The sequence below is a fragment of the Podarcis raffonei genome, chromosome 9, assembly GCF_027172205.1.
Source record: "Podarcis raffonei isolate rPodRaf1 chromosome 9, rPodRaf1.pri, whole genome shotgun sequence".
NCBI lineage: Eukaryota > Metazoa > Chordata > Lepidosauria > Squamata > Lacertidae > Podarcis > Podarcis raffonei.
Genome location: NC_070610.1, coordinates 40,239,217 through 40,264,054, shown reverse-complemented (window position 1 = coordinate 40,264,054; position 24,838 = coordinate 40,239,217). Strand labels below are relative to the sequence as shown.

The following is a 24,838-nucleotide window of genomic DNA, read 5'->3' as shown; positions in this document are numbered from 1 at the left end:
AGAGCCCTTACGGTGGTATATAATAAAATAAAATCTTACATCACAAAGTATTAGAGGAGCTCGCTGTAATTTAAGAAGATCTTCTAAGGCTTTAAGAAGCACTTTCGGGACAAATCACAGCTCCTTAAACTGCTCCCCTTTAATTGAAAATTATTGCCCTCTCGGTATTCTAAATGTCATTTTCCATCAACAACGGTGTGCTACAGCAGCTTCTGTTTACTACTGCACTCAGTGTTTTTTAATCTGCTGATCGCTTTGATGAAAAAAACACCCTGACCTACTTAGCGTAGTGCTATAAACTGTGCAGCTTGCATTCTGGGAAACGGTGTGCTACACACTGAGCACCACGTCTTTAGGACAGATGGCGTTCCCATACCAAAGAGCCAAATCACCACCTACACCGAAAGAATGAAAGAGCCAATTTCAATTCATGTTAAAATCAGATGTTGTGCAATAACGGCGATTAGACAATGGCAGAAGGTTGGAACTTTCCCTCATGGCCCTGGGCATCTCAGTAGCTTCTTGAAGAAACAACTTTGCCAGGTGGGCTCCATGGAGGTGGAGTTTCATCTTCAAGGATGACCTGGAGTTTCTTCTGCTTTGTCTGTATCATCTGGTTCATTTCTTTCTTCTCCTGTTTACAATCAAGCGCATTGAGATAGTTAGCAGCACACTGCCTGGATAAATGCTAGATTAGTTTGCAATTTGTTCTCCGCAAGACAACGTTAGCTTCCTTTACAAAATTACAGATGCACCAGATGCCTATTTCTATGTACTTGTCTCTTAATTATTATTTAGCTTGGTAGAGCTGCATGTTTATTTACAGTGCCATACATTGTTATGAAAGTGGACTTCAATAATTAAGTTAAAATAAATCAGTCATCCCCATTTCATGCTAACAGTTCCATGCAGTCTTAATGGCTTTGTTATAGCTTCCAATATAGAACCAGGCAGCTAAAACAACCTTTTTTTCAATAGTTCACTCATTTAAACAAAGTATCTAGTCTGTTCTGGTTATAAATATTTTCAATTTTTGGTTTATAAATTCCTGTAACTTAATGAACACCAGCAGTTGCTATGACGCTCTTTATAAAGATAGCTGCCTTTACAGCACAATCACAAATATTTCAAACACATCCATTTAAAACCAGCACAACAATCTATTAATGTGGCATAACAGATGCTCACAAAGCATATAATTTGGAGGGCAATTTTGGCTTATTCTTCGATTTCACTCTTTGGCTATATGCTAGTTGTACATAAACACAACTTTCTTATACAATAGGAGCATGATCAGTACTCTTGAGAGGACTCAAGGGGCCCTTTTTAAACTTTAAAGTTATATATAAAGCTATGATGTACAGATTTAAAACATGCACAATGCTGAAATAACACTTAGCAGATGTACTGTTGACCTATTGACCCTAGAGATGCTAATCTTAATACATGTATTTTCAGATCACCAAGCTGATGCTTGTGCCTAGGATAAAGTCAGCACTAACAAACCAAGCTTTAAATAGCCTGGAACAAACGAAAGAGAATTTTTAAAAAAACGATGTATCATTGGTACTTATCTCCTGAGAATGTACAAAGGAGTTTCAAATGTTTGCTGGAAATGCCAAGAACACGAAGGGACATTTTATCATGCTTGGTGGACATGTAAAAAGGCTAAAAAATATTGGATACAAAAACATATATTGATACAACAGATTTTAAAGGTTAATATTCAATTGAAGCCAGAGAACTCTTTGTTTTAGGGTTAATGGACATACAACTGGAAATGGAATAAATGATTGGGTAAGAGAAAAAGGTTAAAGAAAGGGAATTATAAGTAATTTAGATCAGGGGTTGCTGAAAAAGTTTAAAACAGGGATGCAGAAAAGGGAGGCATGGGGAAGTCGTCGAAATTGGGTATAAGGAAAAAAGGTTATGAAATTATACATGTTTATATGTTTGTTTGTTTTTGTATTGTTATTTGTAATGTGTTATAATATATGTTGGAAAATCAATAAAAATTTTATATAAAAAAAAGGAAATGGATTATGGAAGATTATGCCAATATATTATTACAGCGGCAAGACTGCTATTTGCACAAAGATGGAAAGATATAGCCCTACCCACTATAGAGGAATTGCCGATAAAACTATTGGACTTGGCTGAGATAGCAAAGTTAATGTGCTTAATTAAAAAAAACAAATCATTATTGACATTTATTCAGGACTGGAACCTTCTTATGGACTTTTTGCATGAAAGAGAAAATTAACTTGTAATATTGAGATTTGAAGATTGAAAAATTCTGGTTTACAGAATGGTGGGATTTTAATGGCGTGAATAATATATTTAGCTGCAGGATGGAGAACTGGAAGTCCTTTTATGTTTCTTTAATCTCTCTCTTTTGATTTCTATGAATAGGTAAAACAGGCCATAAGAGGGAAAAGGAGATCTTCGTATGTATCATCACCATCATCCTACCCCTCCTAAAATGAGATCAGGGCAGCATATGTGGTTCCCTCCTCCTTCTTATTCTCACAGCCAACCCAATGAATTTTATTTTATCTTGTTTTATTTGTCAATTTACAAACCACCCTTCATCAATTATAATCCCAGAGTGGTTCACTACAATTACATTAAAACAACAAAACATGGTGTCTTGTATTGAAATCCCAAGCAATAAGAGTACAGCAAAGAGACTACATCATTGAGAGCTGGCATTGACACCATTTTTTCCCAAAGGCCTGGGTAGGAAGATGTTTTGTTAAGTGGTGTTGGAAGCCTGATAGTGACATTGCTTCAGAATTCCACAAACAAGGTGCCACGACAGAGGAGGCCCTGTCCTGCGGGCTGCATCAACTAGGAGAACACGAAGGGCTTTCCCTGCAGACCTCAGAGCCCAGGCAGACTCTTAAGTTTAGACAGAGAGAGAGAGAGACTGACACAAGGTTACACAGGGAGCACCATGGCCAAATGGGAAGTTGAACTTGGGTCTCTGCAGTTGTACCCTAACACTCTAGCTGCTACACCATGCTAGCTCCCCTTCACTGCGTGAACTAGATTACTCATGCTAGCCACTCAACTAACTTGTATCTGGCAGAGGCAGGACTAGGCTTGTTTAGATTTAGGCAGATGCTGCAGCTCCATTCCAGACTTTTTCTGCCTGCATTTCTCTTTGTCTGCCTCTTTCCTTCCTTCTGAAGTCAAGGGAGCTGGGATGTCTTCTTCCTCTGCCTGCCTGCCTGACTCCCTCTTCCCTTAGTCTCTCCCTTTTCTCTGCTGCAACAGCCATTGGAAAGACCACTGCCAGAGCCAAGCACATGTAACTGAATTCACACAAGTTAATGCACGTTTGATGTGACCACACTGCGTAACATAAACCATACTTTTCTTTTCCTCTTCCAAGAACGTGGCTCACATTATATACTCCACTGCTTCTCTTTGCATGCCAGTATTGGAGGTGTTGGCTCCTGTCCACTGTGAAACTTCTTAGAGCGGTTTTTGTGCATCTGGTGCCCTCCAGATGTTCAAGCCCAGCCAGCATCTGGAGGCACCAGGTTGGTGGAGGCTGGCTCAGAGTGAAGCGACTTCTAATAGCTAAGAGCTAAACCCCCCCATTTCCACACACATTTATGCCACAATGTCTATTTATAAGTATAAAGCATAAGTCATCACTATTCTATCAACTCTGAATAATGAAAATCCTCATCTATGAAACCATTTCCTTGCATCTACATTCACTCACTTGGGCAGCAGCTGCTGCTGCTAGGCTTTGCTGGTTCTTTGCTGGGCTGACATGGCTTTGCAGAAGCAGCGGCTCTTCCTGACAGTGAACAGGAGAAGAGAAGACTCTACTGTCACCGACTATAGCACTGGGACAAGAAACTGCTAGTGAGGCAGTGGTATACATACCAAAATCTTTGTGAGGCAGCCGTCATGTTCTACAGAAACATAAACATCTGGAGGGCCACAAATTAGCCATCCCAACCATCCTTAGGTGATTATTATTCATATCTAGCTTATACGTAGATATCTAAAATAAACCTTGTTACATATTCTTAATGTCAAGGATCACCAGACCCTACATTGTTGAGCAGGTGCCCTCTTAAATTTAGTAGCTGCCCTCTGCACTCCACTCTCCAAGTCTCTCAAGACAAAAGCATGTCTACTGGGAAATTCAAACACACTTCCAGGAAATCCTGCAAAGCGTGCAAAGTAACACTTTTCCTCTACGTCATCTACGCAGCATCTTACTTCTAATACATGTCTGCAGAATGCTAGGTATTGCACATACATCTGAGGGTTGTTTTCTAAGTTCTAGAGCCAACAATCGTAGGAAGAGAGATTATACTGCCACCATCTGGCGATTTTAAAACAATGAAAGTTCACTCCCCAAAATTTCTATACATCTTGGATATTATCACAAGTGCAAACACTTACCAGCCATTTTTCATATTCTTCTATCGCTCTTTTATCCTTTTCTTCCTTCTCAACTTCTTGTTCTATTTGTTTTCTTCTTTCTTGGGTTTTTTCTTTTTTCTTTTGCTTCAGGAATTCCTCTTTTTTCTCGTTCCTAAAGGATAAGGAGAAAATGTTTTAATACACAAAGGAAATGTATGCATCCTACTCAAATAACACAAAAACAACACTGTAACACAGAGACATATACTTCGCATTGTTAGATTCAGGTGCTTGCCTGCATCATTATAACGTTATATAAAAACCAAATGGAGGCATATGCAGGCCTCTGCCACCAGCCAGGGTATCAAGGGCCGTGGGGAAGCTGCACCTCCTGCCTTCCAGGGAGACCATGGATGTTTTCGCTGAGATTCCTGCATTGCAGGGGGTTGGACTAGATGACCCTCAGGGTCCCTTCCAACTCTACAATTCTGTGACCTGGTCCCATACATCCACTGGTCAGAGAAGGAGAAATGACTCCAATGCTTGTTTTCTACTGCCCTCCACATTCCTTTTCCCTTTTGTATTGTGTCTATTAGACTGTGAGCCTGTGGGAAAGGACTGCTTTATCTTTTAATATATGCAGTGTTTAGAAAATGTAAGGTAATTTTAAAATATTTAATACTGCTGCTGCTGCTGCTACCAACAATGATTATAACAACTGTACCATTTTTCAACAGCGGATGTGCTGTCTTTCTTCTTCTCTGCAACAACCTCCTCTTCTTTCTTCTTCTTTAATCTTTCAACTCTTTTCTTCCTTTCTATTTGTTGTTTTAAATATTCAGCTTTCTTTTCTTTCCATTTCTCAAAAGCCTAAAGAAAGCAACAAGTCCATCAGGGATGTGCACCGAGGAGATCTTATCAGGGTTGTCAAGCAATTTAATAAGTTCTAGTTGATTAATAATCTGCTCTAAACCAGTCAATTGATTGCTTAAATGTGCACAGTGCAAAATTAGTTAACAAGCAAACCTAACATTAAAAGAAGGAAAAGGCACCTGCGCTTTATGTATTTAATCTGAGCAGTTTATTAGCTGCTTTTCAGCATGGCTCCCAGAGCAGTTTGACAGATAAAATTATTAAAATACGATTAAACAAATCCGGTTTCTGGCCATGCCTACGAGTCAATGGCTTCTTCATAGCCCTCTGAAGGCTGCGAAGTTCAGGCAAGGGGAAAGGGAGAGAATGGGGCATAAAGCCTCCCAATGCTTTCCAGTGGGGTCTGGGAAGTTCACTGAATCCCACAGTGTCGCACAATCCCGGGTCTGCCAATTTGGAAGGCAGAAGGGGAGTGACCTGGGAATGTCCCCCCGCCTTGCACGAGCCTCTGTTACTGGCATGATTTGTGGAAGGTTCCTCCTCAATCTGGATAATTGGCATTAATCAAGAGGTGCTCCCAAAGCATCATATGCAAATGGGCTGCAATCAATCAGCTGCCGAAAGAACCGGGACTGGGTTTTAGAAACTATTTAAATGGTTTTCTGAAGCTTAAGAATCCCTAACAGCTGTGAAAGGAAAGGGCCTTCTCAGTAGTGGCACCTGCCCTGTGGAACGCCCTCCCATTAGATGCCAAGGAAATAAAGAACTATCTGACTTTTAAAAGATATCTGAAGGCAGCCCTGTTTAGGGAAGTTTTTAATGTTTTATTGTGTTTTTAATATTTTGTTGGGAGCCACCCAGTGTGGCTGGGGAGGCCTGGCCAGATGGGCGGGGAATAAGTAATAAATAATTATAACTGTTATTTTCAAATAGTCTTTTTTCCTCCTAATGAAAAAATGTGTGTAGTTGCTACTCTGATACTTTGAAAAAGAGGGGAGGCTTTTGATTTATGCTTTACAAGGAATTTGATTAGGTTTTGCTATGCTCTCCCCGCCCCAACCAAAGGAGAATGAATTTTATTACCGACTATTTCTGGATGGGGGTGTTTTTGGAGGAATGCATTGGGGAAAAGAAAAAAATGACCCGCTGCTGGACAGTTGTTGAAGAGAGGCTGAATCTGAGAAAAGGGTGCATGGGGCACATCGTCCTTATTTAGAGTTTTATAGTTTAAAAAAAGCAATTTAATTATGCCTGGAAATGTATTGACAGCCAGTGTAGTAGTTCCAAAATGGTACAATATACTCTATTTGTCCACTGACCAGGCTGCTGTATTCTGCACTAACTTGCTCCCATACAGTCTTCAGGCTATATCCCATGTCCTCAATGTTTTCTTTTATTCTGTATTATGGTAACGCACCAGAATCAAACCAGGTTAGAAACGAGCAAGTCCTTAACTCTCAGCATCACCAATGAGAACTGGCCCTTGCCAATTAACTCAATGAAGTTTTATTGATTAGTGTACTGATTAAAGCTTGCAGCCGGGTTTTATAGATTTTGTCCCATTGCTAGGCCTCACAGATAACAAGATCCACTTGCAAAATTGTTTTGTTCATGCATATGTTGCTGTCAAGAGTAAAGAAAAGGAAGGTATCCTACTGTGGGTAATTGGTTTATGTATGCAATTCATTTACAGAATTCGACACTTATTAAGATGAATTGTAAATGTGCGGAAGTATCGTGAACATTAGCGGCAGAGTCCATTTGTCTGCATTAGTCCTCTCTCCCCAATTTAATGTTTGCAATATGAAATTGTCTCACTGCCTTTTGGGCCTCTTCCTTCTTCTTCTCATTCAGTTCTGCTTCCATCTTTTTCTTGGCCTCTTCTAGCCTTTTCTTCTCAGCCAGTTTCTTTGCTTCTTTTTCTTTCATGGCCTTCCAGGCTTCAAAGGACGCAAGTGCTTCTTCTTTCTTAGCAGCTGCTTCCTATGTGGGAAGCAACATTGGCATTGTTAAAAAAGAGAGAGCTCAGTATTATGATGTCTGGACTTAATTGGGAAAAGGTCAAGCAAACATGTGTACCACAGTAATTTGTGTGCCCTGCTAGTTACTGTTCTAGTAAGACTATATCTGCCTCGTAATGAAGGAAATTTACTACTTAGCATCCTATCTACTGGCTAGGCCTTGGTTTTGTTTAAACAGAAAACTACATTGAGGTTAATTAAAGTTATTTCAAAACTATTTGCCTCAAATGTGCAGGCGTTTACATAGATGTGTCACTATTGTGAGAAGTGTCTACGTCCCTCTTAATTTCCTTCTGTCCACCTTGAAGAAAAATTTCCAGGGAACATTCTTCTAGTTTCTTGCAAGCAGCAACCACTGTTATGCTACCTTTGTTCAATCTCATTGTCCTTTCAGATCAGCCTATGGCCCTCCAGATGTTTTGGATTACAAGAGGGGCGGATTTTGGGCTGTGCGAGCAGGAAACACGCACTGGGCACTAAGCCGATGAGGGAGTCTCCGCAAAGCCCTGTAAGTGAGGTGCTCACTAAACATGTCCTACAAAGACATTAGGGCTGCTGGTAGAAACAACAGGGGTGTGTGAGGGGCTGTGGACAGGAACAGAGAAAGCAGTTAGCTCTACGGCATCAGTGGATGCGTAGTCACACGATGTTGAATCTCAATGTTAGCGTTTAGCACGTGGACAACTATATGCTATAACAAGTCCCTTTAAGACAAACTATTTTCAGAACAAACCTTTTCATTCTTTTCCCTCAAGTTCTCAGCTTTGTTTCTTTTTATTCTTTGTAGTTCCAACAGAAAGATTCTTTTCTTTTCCAACCAGTCCTATGGAAGGGATGAAAAAAGCAGAAAGCTGTAACAGGCAATTTTCAGACCTAACAGTATGAAATTACCTTTTAACAGAGGGATAATCTGCTTTTCTTACAAAGGATATCCCAGCTGCTCTCATAATTTGATATATGGAAGAGCAGGACTTTTGTGCTGAGATTAAAAAGAATGTCCTAGGCATGCACAAATCTTTCTTATCAGGCAATTCCCTTTCCAAATCATAACTCCTCATGCAGTGTTAAAGGCTGCTCCTTTAAGTTTCACCAACTTTCAGGAATGACTGATTAAGGCAGGAAGTGGGGTGTGTGAGATTTACATATAAATAAATGTTAATCTTGCCTCTTTTTATCTATAATGAGAGGTGGGGAAAGGAGAACAAGCTCCAGAGCCACCCCCAATCCTAGTAGAATCCCAGGGATAATATAACATCTGAACTGGCTGCTTCAAGAAAACTTAGCAGGCAGCCCTCCTCTGTAACTTAGACCATCCAAAATACAGTATGAAATTATTCTTCAAACAACTTTTAAAAGGGCAAAACCTTTTTAAAAACTACAAATGTCTATAACTGATTTTCAGCAAGGTGAAATGCAGACTATTATATTCACATCTTTTCTGAATAAATGACACATAAATCTACAAAGGTTCCTGCCTCCCTTAAAGCAAATTGGGAAATATTCTTAATGACACAACATTAAAACACTCTAAAGGCTTACCTGGTAGACAGCTGCCCGTAAACTATCTGCTTTGTCAAGTTCGGCACTGAATTTTTGCAAATGCTTATTGTCCAAGACCTTTAATGTTCCCAAATACTGAGATGATGTACTTATCGGGATGGGGGAGTGCTTCCCAGTTTTCTTCAAGTAGGTAGAGCTGAAAGATCTGTAAAATAAAAATGACATACCAAATTTTGTATACGACATGTAAAAGCAGATAGGTGTCCCCATTTACTGAGAAGCTATACACATTCTCAGGTGTATAATAGTCTCAAAAAGCACTTCCAAGTGACTGGGTCAAGTCTGAGTGCAAGACTCAGATATCGAAAGCATTATGTGCAGAGCCAATTGTACCTTGTAGAGAGAAACTTGCTCATGAAATTATTTGGAATAATAGAAATGGCCCCCAGGTTTGTAGGTACAAAGAGCTGTGAGCTAACTCTGTGAGCTGGAGATTGATATCAGAATCCCTTGGCCTACTCAGATGAGGGTATTTGTTGTCTTTTAGCTAATAAGGTTTTGGTCAGGGGCTGATCTACAGGAGTCTCAAAGTTTCCTCCTTGTCTTTTATGAGGATTGGTGTAGGCGTTCTTTAAACCCACTCTTGATGTTTGGACCTTTCCCTTCAACAAACAATTTGAGTGTGTTTGTTAATGAGTCAAGAATTTCAGAAAAGGTGAAATATAAAATATCATTAGATGCTTTAAATCCTTTTAAGGAAAGCTATGCTTGCTTTACAAAGAATCGGAAGTTTGAAAAAATTGACTCTGATATTTGGAATGATGCTTCAGGGCCCCCCCCAAAAACAACCAACAATCTGGAGGAATTTAAATGAAAAATAATCAGCACTTAAACATTCATGCCAGAGAAACTTATCAAAAACTGTAGCCATTCATATGACCTTTAAAAATATATATAAATAAAGTAAAAAGAACACTGTGGTTTGGGGCGAATGCACTACTTAACACCTTATTTCTGTGATGGTACATTGTTTTAAACTGTTTTTACCATTGGGTCTTAATTGTTGTAACCTGTCCTGGAACCTTAGCGCGAAGGGTGGGAAAATAATAATAGTAATAATAATATTTCAGAATGTGGGCTCAGAGAACCAATACTACCTCATACAGAGAATTAAGCTGGTGAAATTTGCTATTTCTGACTTAGAAAATTGGAAACATTTATGTCACCTTCCAGTGTGATCGTGTCCAATATGTAATGAAGAAAACAACCAGGCTTCTGAAGAATGCACCAAATTTCCTACCTGCTTATGGGAGATTTTGCTTCTTGTGGTCCTATCTCTTTTTCTTCATGTTCCTCCTAATAAAACCAGAAAAAGAAAACTGGTTGTACAGCCTGGAAAGTAATAGTACTACAGTGGTACCTCGGGTTACATACACTTCAGGTTGCATACGCTTCAGGTTACAGACTCTGCTAACCCAGAAATAGTGCTTCAGGTTAAGAACAGTTTCAGGTTAAGTACAGACCTCCAGAACGAATTAAGTACTTAACCCGAGGTACCACTGTACTTATGCAGCACCTATTTTGAGATATTGGGTGTGCCAAATCAAAAGCCTCTGAATACTCAGAAGGCTCACAATATAAAATTGTGGAATTCTGCCTTCATGAAATATAAAGCAAATAACAAGGACTAAAAATTTCTGCATGATCCACATTTTCCTTCTATTTATAGCTTCCAAATGGCTCTAGAAATTTGGAGAACACCCCAGAGCATCTTTTGCATGTGAAGGAAGAGAGTTCAGGGACTACTAACCATGTTTGGATGTGAGCCAATCAGCGACCTCCCTCTGAACAAGCAGAAATGTCTTCTACTTGTGCAGCGGGATCTTTGAATCCAAGCCTGTCTGCTGGCAATATTACCATGGGGTCTTTACCCACGAGCACTGATTTTGTTTTATCAAATGTCTTTTTTGAATGGAGAAAGAGGAAACATAAGTCAACCACAACTGAAATAGACACGAAATGTCTAATACTAGAGCACAGTTTAGTTGACCACTGGTAGAAGAACATCGTTCCATAGTCATAAGCGGGTAGCAGCCAAACAAGTTTTTTAAATGTGAATATGTGTGCATATACGTATCAATTTAAGGCTATATGACAATAGTCCATGAAACACACCTTTAACGAATCCTTTGAAGTACCCAGCACAGCCTTTGAAGTACTTAGTGCTACCTTTTGTTCAAATTTATCCTCCTTTGTTGTCTCATTTGTTCCATCCTCAACGGCACTGTGTTCTAATGCCTGCAGCTTTCCTTCCAGATAATCCTCAGTTGACTTGTGAAGTTTCTTATTTTTCTCATAAACTGTTGTCATCATTAGTTCTATCACCGAAGGGGATTCTCTGCCACTTTCCAGCAATTTCAGATCATTGCAGTTATCAGTTTCTTTCTGTTCATCTTCTAACATGGAAAGAAAAGAAGCCTATCATGGGGTTAATGATCAGACACTGGGCAGGGCCAGGGAAGGAAAGGAAAGAGGTAAGAGAAAGTATCTGGAGTTTTGCAAGCTTTTCTCACAATTAATTTTATATGAGACAAATGTATTTTAAAGAATAACTTGAAAGAAAGTGTTCTTTCTCTATTTCAGCATGTTAGCAATACCCCCCCACCCCCGAAAAATCCCTTTATGGTGATGGAAGATCAAGGGACAACTAAAGTAGATCATTATTAACTGTGCATTTCAAACTTTTCCCATTAACAATCAGAAATTACTTCAGGGCAACTTGTATTTAAGTCCTTGAAGGTGACTTAAGTTATAAGGTGCTCAGCATTACAAAGTAACACTCTCTGAATTGTAATTGTTTTTTAAATATTATTTACCTTTTAAAGAAGATTCTTCTGCAGATATTGCCAAATTGGAATCTCCAGTTCTCTCATCCGCTGATGAAAAATGAATAGGGAATGGGGATGAGGAGCTTGCAATCCAGGGGCCCTAAAATGGAAAATGAAAGTAGAGGCCGTCCTATCATTACTTGTGATTAATCCATATCAGATTAAAAAGATTTCTAAAAAAGAAAATCCCCCAAATGTATCTCCCAAAATAAAGACTAAAAACAATGTAAGATTTAGCCTACCTCAGGTCTACAGTTATTCAGCTGCTAGAATTGAAAAACAAGCTTCTTTATCCCGCCCCCACCTGTTTCTTAGGCTGTTCTCCTATTGAATTCAATAGGAGTTACTCTTGGGAAAGTGGAGTTGCTGCCTGCACACACAACACATTTAAAGCACTCCCATACTTCAAACTGTAATTTACCCCCATACAGCTACAGTGCCTAGCACCCCTAACAAACTACAGTTACCACGATTATTTAGGGCCAGGGGATATGCTTTAAGTGTATGCTGTGTATGCAGCCTCTATGTGTAAACTGAGCCTTTTCTCAGAGCTGGTTTTAATAATATTTCACTGTGTTCAGATCCTGAATTCCAACCTCTTGGCTGCTGAAGAATCATATACATTAGAGCATCATTTAGTTGCACACTGGAGCACATTTCCACTCTGAAAATATGTAACCATTCCTAGCTTGTTCTTGTCAAAGTTAACATTTTCTCACTAGTGATAAGCTATGGAATTACTGTAGAACCCGAAGGATAAAATCATCCATATATGTTGGAACAAAATATAAACTTGGTAACTTTAGGCATGATCCAACCACCTATCTCAGTGATTTCAGAAGAAGAGAGTTAAATATGTGTTTAGCTCTCCATGGATAGAAATGGGACTTGTGAGGGCTTCACTCAGACTGCCTTCCACCCTTTATTCATATACAATAGATCAGAATTATTTTCTGACCTCAGGACCAGGACTTTCAGAAAGTGCTCTATTTTCAGATTTCTTCACTTGGTCATTCAGCCTTGTTTCAGAAGATGGTGCAGACAGTGAAAATCTGTGGCTGTGAGATGTCCTATCCTCTGCCTTAGTTCCTTCGTAATCCTCCACATGGCTGCTTTTTCTCAAAACACTCCTAGGTTGAGAAGATGGCTTTGCATAATCATATCGTGCGGGAATGCTAATATTCTCAGCTGAGAAAAATACAAAGAAAGAAATTGTAAATTGGCATTTTAACTGGGGGGGGGGGGATAAATTCAAACTATGGAAGTCCCTGAACTGTAGTTTCCATTGAGTCAACTAAGGTTACCCACAGAATCCCTCATTCTCTTAAGTCGTCCCTATAGCTCATGCGGGTACAGACAGAGCAAGGGGGAGGGCTTTTACCAGTGACACGCCCTGGCAAAATGAGCTTACAGGTATATCTATAAAGGGACTCTATCTAAGCTTCATTTTAGTCAGGTCAGAGAGCTTCCCCTAATTTGATCAGACAAGTGAGCACAGGGATTAAACAGCTGCCTTGCTCCAAAAGCTCGAGCTTTCCTGAGCTGTGCCCCTGGACTTGCACAAGGAATGCAGTTCCCTGTGCCATTAAAAACCAGCCTACAGGAATTCTTGTAAAGCCTTGATAGAACTACTGTATGATTATGACTTCCATAAAAACAGCAAACCACTTTCCGTTCGAATGCAACTTGCTTAGCTGCTGAAAACGTTCTGACACACAAAAAAGAAAGTTGGCTTTTAATATCCAAGCATTAAAAAATAATAATATTTGAAGCAGAATCACATATAGGGGTGATCAATGGGGCAGGGCACGACCTTGAAGTGGCATCTCTGGTGCTTACTGGGACAGAGTGACATCAAGGTTGGGGCAGAATGGGTGCAACAGTGAAAGCTATCTGGTGCTCCCACTTGTGTGCCTGCAGTGCCCCTCCCCCCCCGGGGTAGCAGTGATACCACTGCCCAAAGTCTGGCTCCATGGTGCTGCCCTGCCCCACTATTTATTTTGGCACCACATTAAGCCATAGTTAAGGTGTGAATGAGCAGTGTGTGAGTGTGCACTGTCCCAAAGTGCCCACTACGCCTGTCACACATTTGCTGTGAGCAACAATCCATTTGAACCCAGGTTCGTAGTTTGCTTGCCCCCAAATGAACCCAAAGCACGGGTTTGGTTCACACCACAAGCCAAAGCTTGTGGTTTGTTGCTGCTGGCAGGGTGCAAAGTGGAACTTTTGAACGTTGTGCACCAGAGCAGTGCTCACTTGCATTCAACAAATAAAGCACTGGCTATGGTTTAATGCAGAGTGAGCTAATAAGGGCCCTCGAGATGCTGCGGACCATGACTCCTATCAGCTTCAGCCAGTATTGCCAACATCCAGGGATAATGGGAGTTGTAGTTCAAAACACCTGGAGGGGCAAAAGATTCCTGCATTGGACTAGATGATCCTCGTGGTCCTTTCCAATTCTATGATTCTGTTTATTAAATGTGACATGCAAACCAGACTTGAATTTGGAGATAGCCAAACATGGACTATGGTGCCACCAAGTGGAGGGAAAAAACCCATTCATTTATTAAATTTCTATATCGCCCTTTATCAAAGGATCATAGGGTGGTTCACAATATAAAAACACAACAATACAAAACACAGTAACAAACAAAATAATAATCCCCCCAACTGTTTAGTCAGATTGCAACCTGAAATGTTTAATGTGCAATTATTTCCCAAATGAAAAATGGATTATAGAATTCTCAGAGTAAAACACCGGTGGCTTAAGGCATGACTTCTCTCAGTTTCTTAAATTGCCAGGAAGTGCTGATTGTCCTTAAAGGGTCACATGCGGTTCAATCCTAAGAATCTGGTCTCATACCCAGGGCCATTTAAGGCAACAATCACAATCCAAATTGGAATGTCCACATCACCAAGCACAACCATAGTTCTAACTACTGCCAAGCACAAACCTAACATTACCATGATTATGCCACAGGTGCTGTCAGCTCTTGAAAGTATGTGTATCCACTTACAATAATATAGTAATCATGAAAGTGCACATGAACATGCACCTTTCCTACTCACCAAGTAAGTATAACCCACCCCACATGATCTGAATTAAGGGGGCAAGGTTTTCGGACACAGTGTGTGACTTCAGACTTTAGCACTGGTGCTAAATCATCTTGGTTTAGAAATTAAACAATGTGGTAACCTTTCTACTTCACCACATCATCAATGATAGAAATACAAACAGCACAACTCCCTGACTGCCAGACACACTTGATCATAAACAGGAACTCTTTTAAGAACTCATAGGATACCACAGAGCTAAAGGCAAGATCCTCATACACCAATAGCCTCTTGGGGCTACCTTTCTGCTATTGCCTGTGATCCAAAGAACTGCCAGACTTCTGAGCACCTAAGGTAGCCTTGGGGCTGTACCTCTCAAAGAGCAGTTTTTCATGTCAGCAGCCAAACCTACCTAGAAACTTGCAGAAATAGCTTCTGATATGTCATGAGTTTAAAATTTAACCTTGCACTAGGCACATCTAGGAATGAGTGAATTTCAATTTCAGTTTCTCATATTTTTAGCTCTCGACATTTCAACATCAGTTTGCATTTTTTAATTAAAAAAATGTCCTCATGAAAATCCAGCATTTTAATGTGAATTTCTCTTAATCCACACATCTATATGCAATTTTTCAAAGCAATCCCCCCTAATACATTTTTGTATGCTACTTTACCCAATATACATTTTAATGCACACTTTACCTTGGTATATGCATTTCTGCACACGTTACTTGCCTTGAGAACTGAATTGTAAAATTCAAAGGATGGCTGTGTTCCAGTAAGTACAAATTAGGTCAGTTTGCCTTAAAAGTAAACTGAGTCATCTTTCTTTTCTGTACCTAGTGTATATCCAAGGTTTTGGACACATCTAAACTAGCTCTGTAGATCTTGATCACTCTTTCGACAAATCCAGAACTAGTTATGATAGGTCATATGGGAACTGGCAGTAACTCTCTTATCCAACAGGTGTAATGGCCTGAAACTGATGGGTCACCGGGGTATTGTTTTAAGTTATTATAAGTTTTGTTGTAACAGACTGCAAAATGGCAACTTTTTTATTATGTATAAAATGTTATAAAATATAGCTTATACTTATCTTGGAATATAAAGAAATACAACAACAAACAATATGCCAAAAGGAAAAAATTAACTTGATACTGCAGATTTCTTCCCTTTAAAATACACACATTAAAAGGAAAAAAATCTTTCACAAGAAGGATGATTTATACAAGGACTTTTCTTAATAATATTGTTTAAAATCTGAAAAGTGCATTATAATGCATGCAGCAGAATTTTATTATGCTTGCTTTACCTGATGCTGATGCCGCCTTGGTCTTAAATTCCCTTGGCCTTGGCACTGGCTTGATTTCAGTTTTGCACTGAACTGTATCATCCCTCTCTATCTGCAAATCAAACACTGGTTCCTCTTCCTGCTGATCACCTTCTTCTTCAAAACCCGACCCTTCTTCAGAAACTGAATCATCTTCTTGCCTCTCTTCAATCCGATGTTTACTCTCCAACATGGCTGTTTCTTGAAGTCTCTTCTCTTCAGCTTCTGTCAAAATCAAGTCATCAGCATGTTTTTTTTCAAAAGAGTAGTGATCTGGCAGAGATACTTCAAATGAAATGGATGTTTTTGATGCACTCCCTTCACCTGACCCAGAATGTTCAGCTTGCCTCTCGTCACTCAAAATCTCTCTCTCAAACCTGGACACATATTGAGGTCTCTCATCTTCATCTGACGAAGACAAGTCATCTGCACTTTCTCTTTTCAAAGTGCTCATATTGCGAAGATTATACTTGGATGTTGCAAAGGAAATTGATTTCTTTGGGGTGTTTTCCACAGTTTCAGGAAACTCCTCCTCTGAACCTGAAAACAGAGTCGATTGGCATTTCGTGGATAAAGAAAGGGAATCAGGCTGGATTTGGTTAAAAGCATAATCCTGCCATGCATTTTGATCCTGACATATTTATCGGTTTATGGTGCCAACCCAAAACTGTATGTTTCTCCTTCTAATTCCTAAAGTTGTATGTCATGTTAGAGTGAAAAAGGTTTCAAATATGGAATTTGAAGTAGTTTGACCAGTGAGAATGAATGAATGTCCTTTATAGAACTTGTCCCACTTCAGTATTCAGAACATGAAGAACATTAATAACACAGTAAAACAGATGCTTTCAGCCATCCAAATCCAAATAGCATAAAAGATAAGAAAAATGATAGGCACAGAAAAACCTCCCAAAGAGATTTGCAGTGTACTGTAAAGTACATTTAGAACAAGTGTCATATATATATATATGAACTTAATTCTCTGTGTGTGGGTTGTGTAGCCAACACGGCAGTAGCCATGCAAGCTTCAGAGAACCCCAAGTCTTGCATGATGATATCTTTTTAGGGTCAGGTGGGAGGAGAAACACCAAAACCAGCCCATTTAAGAGTGAATGTGCTCTGTTGACTCAAATTAAAAACCTGGGAAGGGGTGTGTGTGTGACTAGAAACATAAATAGGAAAATATCAATGACAACATTTTGTTAACAGTCTGATTTGTTTTCCATAAAAGTCAAATCCCTATAGAGAAAGAGATAGGCCATTATGTCTCCATGTAGGAGGGGGAAAAGGATGAAATTATAATAGCCTCTGAGCTAGTGTAAAGCAAAAGATTTGATCCACATCAGCCTAGATTCAAAGAAAGCTCTGCAATAAGCTTCAGGGCCACTGTGTTTTGGCTACTAAAAGAACTCTAAGGAACATATCTCATGAAACTCATTGAAACTTACGGAACAATCCTAAGGGGCTGAGGTGTGAAGTGATTAATTCTTTGCTGCATCTTTAGCCTTGCTGCCTCCAGCTGGTCAGGGCAGAAGGTGCATATGAGCAGTCATTACAACAGAAGCCAGAAGACTAGGACATCCAGTCTTAAACCAATCCAGCAGCACAGAAATCAAGGTTAGGATGGCTGCTTTACTTCTAATTAAACATGCCTAGGATCATTCTGCATGTAGTTACTGATCAATTATTTATACGACAAAAAGCACTGAAAGGGCACACGTAAATATTTCAAGGTGTCATGTTATTTAACTTACCTTCTTCATCACTTTCAAAATCTTCCGAATATTCAGAAGATTGCTGTTTTGCTGCGCGAGCAAGAAGTGCTTCTTGTAGTTCTTCCTAAAAAATTGTAAACATACTTGCTCAGGAGGAGAGTGGGAAGATAATGCATTACTATTTCAAAGGAAACAGAGTAGTTCCAATTTTACTGTAAATTGTTTTGCTTTAAATATATATATATACCTAGAACAAACTAAAAATGTGGCAATTTAATGATCCCTAATCTTTTTACCATAAAGTGATAAAACCTGAATTTGTTTGTTTTGTCTATGGTACAGATTCATGTATTTTTCCATGGGTTCCTTAGGAGTTCTGCCTTGAAGTGGTTAAAAAATATATGTTTTTGATCTGTTTGGAATCTCTAAGATCTTTTCAACAGTTTCCCTGAGGATATGAAAGAGCTCTCTCAAGATGGTGAAACTATTGGCTTGAAAATAGGTTTTGCATGGCTGCTGAAACATTTAACATGCTTGTTGTAGGGTTGTGGTTTTTTTTAAATAAGTAACTGGTTTTATTAGGGACTTTGTGAGTTGTTTCATAAATTGCTTAAGTAAGCTGCTTTGAACGTAAAAGAAAAAAGCAGTGTATCAAATGTTTACATAAATAAAACCATCAACACTGAAGGTAAACAAATGTGTGGGGTATCTTTTTCATAAATTTTAAATCTGATTCCCCTTCTGTGATCAGCCCACCAACAATGAAAAGCTCCTATATGTCTGAAAGACCCATACATCCTTATGCATGTATGTGGTATATCCATTTTTTCCTGAACATGAAATATGCACAAGCTCTGGGCAATTATCACTCATTAACATAATGCAGAACCAAGACACAAACCATCAACTTTAAGTTTGCAAGTAACAGAATGTACAGCAATAAAATGTTATAATTTACAGATCAAAAGCTTTTACCTGAAAAGTGGTTCTTTTGGAGAACTTTGGGCTTTTGGTATAGGCTAAAGTATTGATATCTTCATCAGACATGTTTCTTGATCTGAGGAAATTAATCTTATATGCTCAATTTGTGATCCAGTGAAGGCAAATCTTCATTGTGGATTTAAATAAGAAAGAGTGAGAGAAAGAAAAGTGACCCCTTTTTTTTGCAACACTGACATTCTCTTGAAGGAAAGTTCCCCTCTCCCCATAGGCTTTGAATCTTGAATATAGAATGAACCACATAGAAATGTATTTATATTCCTTGCAGCTATATAGAAAATGCATCAGAAATGTAAGCATAGCCTTGTTGGATCAAAGCAAAGGCCCATCTAGTTCAGAATCCTGTTTTCACAGTGGCCAACCAAGTGTCTATGGGAAGCCAACATTTTATTACCCATCAAAAACTCTTAATTGGTACATAACATTTCAGAGTCACTAGCAGATAATTCAAACACAGTGACTTTAATTTAACAAATCCTCAATGCTTAGCAATTCCAATTCTATTCTTGATGGGAGACCTAGGTGCCAACTCCATGGGGCCCTGGGTGCCCAAGCACCCACAAAAGTCTCCATGAAGGTGCTAGGCACTCACAAATTTCAGGGCCAGGGCCATGCACGCTGTATGGCATCCACGACCCCGGGCACCCACGGTCATGGGGCCAAGTTGGCACTCCTGATGGGAGATGAGATAAAGTAAAGAAAAACAGGTCCTATTCCTGCAGAGTTTGTTCATGTTAAGGTCACCTTCCCAGGAGTGCCTCTGTCCACCACAGAAAAAAAACAGGAAAAACTGGAAAGCAGGACAGAGGAAAGTCTGAAACACCTTTGCATTACTTCACTGAACAAGATGCAAGTGAGAATAATAATGGAGAACATACTCCTGTGCATGAACTATGTGAGTGAACGGTGCAAGTGTAAAGCATGCCCTTTAAAATAAGCCCTAGAAAGCTACCTGGTGCCAATCAGATATTTTGGACTGCAACTCCCATCACCCCAGCCAGCTGATGGAAGTCGGAGTCCAAAATATTTAGAGGGCACCAGGTTGGTGAAGGCTGCTCTAGGGCTTCACATAATGTATCTTGCAAGTTGTTTGTGTAGAAAACTGAAGTACGCCCTATAACTCATCTCAGGGATAAGATGGGAAAGAAATAGAAATGAACAGTAAAATTTTAATCTAGTTGCGTAGCATTAATAATAATAATAATAATAATAACAATAATAATAATAATAATATCATCCAGCCTAGGCGCGCAGCAAATGCAGCTCCGCTCACTTTGCTCAGAAGCCCCACGGAGACCCGCAGGGTTTTATCCCCCAGAAAACAGACCCCGGGCAGCTGCCTTGAGCATTGAAAACGAGCCCTTAACGGTCAGCTCCTTCCAAGGTCCCTGGGGAAGGAGACCCCGCCGCGCTCCGCCCTTCCGCCTCCCAGCTGGCCTCGGGCTCCGCCTGCCTCCCTCCCCGCCCGGTACCTCGCGTCGCGGGAAGGTTCTTTCTTTGCACTCGGGCGAGAGGGCTGAGCAGCGCCCACTCCGATCTTGCCCCTGCCCCGGCTACAGGTCTAGTGAACGCCAAGCGCGGCCTCAGGGCAACGTAGGCCTTTCAGCCGCGCGCGTTACCTAGCAACGCTCGCCACGCGGGCGCTGACAGCACAGACCCCGAGGAGCGTTGCCACGGGAAACGAGCCCCGCCTCCTCCCCTCCCTCCGCCGGCCTGGTTTCATCTGCGGTTGACGGGGGGAGGGGCTAGAGGCGGGGCCAAGGGGTGACGAAATAAAGACTCTTCTCGCCCCGCCCCCTTTCACTAACCAGCTCTGCAAAAGGGCAAGGAAGGAAATGGGGGTATAGTTCTTGAGCTTACTAAGAGTGCAGGCTGTACCAATTGTGAGTTGGTTGCAGGGCGTTGGGCTGTAGATGCTCCTCGTGGTCTCTTCCAACTCTACCATTCCATGATATTAATTTTGTTTTCTGTGTGTGCTTCTATGCAGTACAAACCATAGAGCCAATCTGTATTTTCTCCTTTGATGTTCAGCAGCAATGAAAAAGGTGAAATTGGGATTGTGAGGAAAAACATCACCAACGCTGGATAAGTTCACACCATAGCTGTCAACTTTCAGATTTGAAAATAAGGGATCAGCAGCCTCGAAAATAAGGGATCAGCAGCCTCACCTGTCCCAGGGACCGTCTATGGGATATCTAACAATCCGGGATAGCAGCAGGAAACAGCGCTGGAATAAGGGAATTTCCCACAAAAAAAGGGAAGGTTGACAGCTATGGTTCACACATCATTTTTCAGTTGAACTATGGTTAAGCTTAACTATAGTTTAAAGATAAATACATACTGTGCAAAGGGTTTAAATGGTGGCAACTTCACTCTTCTCTGCTGTTGTGGCACTGTTGACAGCTAAGCTTACTCATGATCCGGCTTAGCATAACATGATTTGATTTCATTTGTGGTTCTCCCACAACATACAGACAAACTAGGTGCTATAAACTATAGTTTATTTGAAGAGAGACAGAATGCTAGGTCAAACTATGACTTGCCTCCCAGCAGGAGAGCAGTGAAACAGCTGTGATTTTCACCCATGGGTGGGTAGCCATTCTCAGCCTGAGGGCCACATTCGTTTCTGGGCAACCTTGGAAGGGCCACATGTCAGTGCTGGGCAGGGACGGAGCAATGAATGCACATTTCACTCTTGAACAGTAAGCTAGTTTCAACACACATGCCCACATCCCTCTTTACCCTCCTTTCAGACAAACAACGTATGCCCATAGTAAGTTTTCTAATTGCTGTGGTCATAGCTTCTAAAATATGAATGACCTATAAAATGCCAGAACATGTGACTATCCAAATATCTGATAATCATTTTATTTTCCAATCATGCAAACCCTATTACACTGACAATGCAATGCATTTCAGAGTACCATAGTTCCATTTCGAGAGAGAGAGAAATGCTTGTCATCTCCAGAGGATGGCAGCAAAAGATTTTGCTGCAAATGGAGAGAGACATTTTTTGCTGTTTAATTTAGTATGTCACCATTTATAGTCAAGATCAGGAAAAGAGGCATTTTTAATGACTTTACCACAAATTAGAGCAAAGCATTCACAGCAAAAATGAATTTGGAGCAGGGACTGAAATCAAATGATTGTCTGGAAACAAGTTATGATTAAAGGCTGCAGTTCTAATGCACATTTCCCTGGGGAAAACAACAAAGAGACTTGTGACATCTTACAGAGTTTCTGTGGCATTTAAATCTTGTAGATCGGAGCCCACTACATCAGATGCAGGAAGCTGAATCCTCAGTTCTCAGGAATCTATCTATATGGGTATAGAGGGGAGAAATGTGAACAGTGGAATTAAATGACAGTGAAATACAAAAAGGACCAGGGCAAGGTGGGGTGATTGCCTCAAGCGTCAGGATCCACAGGGGCAGCAAATCCCCCACATCATTCCTAATGTAGATCTTCAAGCACACCTTCTTCCCTGGCAGGGAGGGGAGCACCATTTTGTGGTTCAACTCAGGTGGCAAAATGTCTCGGGCCGGCCCTGGAAATGACAAATGTGGATTGTGTGAAGCGGACATCACTTGATGACGCACAGCTGGGGCCAGCAAGATATAGGGGTGGATATTCAGATACCCGCATTCAAGAAACTCATGAATGAGCAGCCTTTGTGTAATTTGCTTGTGAAATTGACAGTCCCAATTGTGTGGAAGCCTATGCATACCATGAGCCCCAGAACAGTGTTGGGATTGGATTGGCAGATTCTGATGCAGGAGGTGGAGGAGGAGGAACCAGAAGGGGGGAATCTCCCCCTTCTGGCCCAACTTCTGCTGCTTTAGGAGGCAGAGCAAGGATGTCAGCTTACAACAACTTTCCTATGGAGTGGAGAGCCTCAGTGGAGGTTTGGGTGCGGGGGCTTTGATCAGCCAAGCAAGAAGGCAGAACAGGAGTCAGGAGCAACCGCTGTGTCGTTGCCTAAAACCATGTGCCACCTTTGCAAATAGGAGCAGACTCGCCTTCCCCAGTGGGGTGCATGTTTGCAATCCCAACATTCCCACAACGAGAGAGAGAGTCTCGTAAATGAGCGCACTATGTCTCATATTTAAAACCTTGGCAGGAAATATGTTGGGACATCTTTGCCACTTCCATCCAATTCTGAACTTCTTGCCCTGCTCCTGAACTCCTGGACCATGACTCCTGAGTTCTGTGTCTGCTGCTGAGCCTATACCATTACTTGCCTGAATATTTATCTTTCTTCCTGACAAGAGCCTCTGCTTACATCTGGTGAGGCAGGAGCCAGTGCACTGTGCAAGCAGCTGCTTATGTGTCTGCTTCTTTAGTGCAGACATCCTCACTGCTGCACGGATGTCTAAGCATGGGTTCAGGAGAGGGGTCCTCAGGGCAGCCCTATGATGTCTTCCTCATGAAGTTCATGACGATTCTACACAAAGCTTAAGATAAGCAAAGTGATTGTTCAAAACAGTGGTAAATACACAATTATTCTAGCATTGCCCAGCCCATGTGTAGTGGGACAGAAAACCATTATCGCTATTCCAACCTAAAGGGATAGAAGCAAACTTCTTGATAAATTCTAATCCAGCATTTTTATGCATTAATCTCACTTTGAAATTCCTTTTCTGGGGAAATGGCAACTTTCAAGATCTGAATCTGACTGGAGTTTTAGTGCTGGGGTAGAATGTTTTAACCCTCTCCATCAGAATTCCAAAGTAAAAAGGAACACAATGAGACCTCCAGTTGGGAATCTCCTACGTCACATGATTTTGTACTGTTCTTGTGTGGTGTGCCAGTGTGGTGTAGTGGTTAAGAGCGGTAGATTCGTAATCTGGTGAACCGGGTTCGCATTTCCGCTCCTCCACATGCAGCTGCTGGGTGACCTTGAGCTAGTCACACTTCTTTGAAGTCTCTCAGCCCCACTCACCTCACAGAGTGTTTGTTGTGGGGGAGGAAGGGAAAGGAGATTGTTAGCCGCTTTGAGACTCCTTAGGGCAGTGATAAAGTGGGATATCAAATCTATACTACTCTTCTTCTTCTTCTTTGAGTGTGCGGTTGGGGTCGTAACAAGGTTTAGCATTGAGGTGGCAATGGACATAGTTGCATCTGAACAGAGTCTGGCATTGCCCTTGTCAGACCATAGAGAGCTTGTCCAAGTTCCTGACTGATGTGTCCTCTTTAAGTCTTCCATGGTGTTAAGCAAATAACATTTTTTGCCTTAAAAAGGGCACCGGTAACAGCAAACAAATTAGCAACTTCTTAAAAAGTGTAAATGTTTATGCTAAATAGTGCTTGCTTGTTTTCTTAAATTTTGGAAGCCTAATGGAAAATTACAGCAGAGCAGCATGATATTTTAGAGTCATGTAAATATTCACATTTGTTCCTTTGGTGCTAAACCATGAATAATTAAAGTGACAAGACGAGCAGCAGCCAAAGGCCTTGGATTTCTGACACTGAACCAGAATAATGTGTAGTCTTCTAATGTGCTGTTGTTCAGTTTCTCTCCCAAGTTCATTAATCAAGTAATATTTTGTTGTCTGTTCCTCCCAGAAGTTGTACCAGTGGACTTTTTTAAAAGCCGCAAACTAAACGATGATGGATTTTGTTGCTTTAAGATTTGCTTAAAAAAAAAAAAGTTTCCCCCACCAAACTATTTAAAGATCTTGGGGAGAAAGATGCTGTAGCAAATACTGCAGAATATCCTACAATGACATATCCATTTTGCATGTTTAGTTACCTGAACTGTGACGTCTTCAAAATGTGCTGAACTTTTGCTGTCTTCCCTCATGTCTCTGTGTACACAGTTGCTCAGGAAACATAACAGCTCTTTCCTGTTGCTGGAGCATTCCAATCTACCCCAATTGTCAGTAGCTACTGATGATGAGAAGCTCAATGAAATTCTGGACATGCAGAACATTTCCTGGTGCTTCAATGGGTCTTGGGGGCTGTCTGAAATGACTTGCGAGGTGGCTTGCAGTTTGCCACCCCAGATTTGTACAGATCTGCAGCTCTTTGCACCCAAAACTCATGTGTGGGCACTCAGTGGTAAAGGAA

At 40.7% G+C, this 24,838-nt stretch overlaps 1 protein-coding gene across 7 annotated transcripts; it reads right to left on the bottom strand.

Annotated features, from left to right (window-relative positions):
- Positions 1-409: 409 nt before the first annotated feature.
- Positions 410-20,393, bottom strand: MAP9 (microtubule associated protein 9). Of its 7 annotated transcripts, none has more exons than XM_053403033.1 (16): positions 20,242-20,393; positions 18,746-18,877; positions 17,810-17,894; positions 16,383-16,598; positions 16,041-16,283; positions 12,633-12,862; positions 11,663-11,774; positions 10,962-11,242; positions 10,087-10,142; positions 8,826-8,991; positions 8,020-8,109; positions 7,084-7,248; positions 5,117-5,262; positions 4,432-4,564; positions 3,737-3,814; positions 410-634 (listed from the first exon to the last, which is right to left on the bottom strand). In XM_053403033.1, exons 2-16 carry the CDS (start codon positions 18,815-18,817, stop codon positions 512-514), a joined length of 2,196 nt encoding a protein of 731 aa, XP_053259008.1. In that variant the 5' UTR covers positions 18,818-18,877; positions 20,242-20,393; the 3' UTR covers positions 410-511. The 7 variants fall into 7 exon arrangements, with proteins under 7 accessions (XP_053259008.1, XP_053259009.1, XP_053259005.1 ...); XM_053403034.1 differs by having other exon boundaries at positions 16,041-16,280; XM_053403030.1 differs by having other exon boundaries at positions 16,041-16,598.
- Between the last annotated feature and the right edge of the window lie 4,445 nt (positions 20,394-24,838).

Coding starts and splice junctions, on each gene's coding strand:
- MAP9 (XM_053403030.1), bottom strand. CDS start 18,817: ATGTCTGATGAAGATATCAATACTTTAGCCTATACCAAAAGCCCAAAG. Junction 11,775..12,632: donor CTGAAAGTCCTGGTCCTGAG/GTCAGAAAATAA, acceptor TTTCCATTTTAG/GGCCCCTGGATTGCAAGCTC. Junction 8,110..8,825: donor TACGGGCAGCTGTCTACCAG/GTAAGCCTTTAG, acceptor TCCCTTCCATAG/GACTGGTTGGAAAAGAAAAG.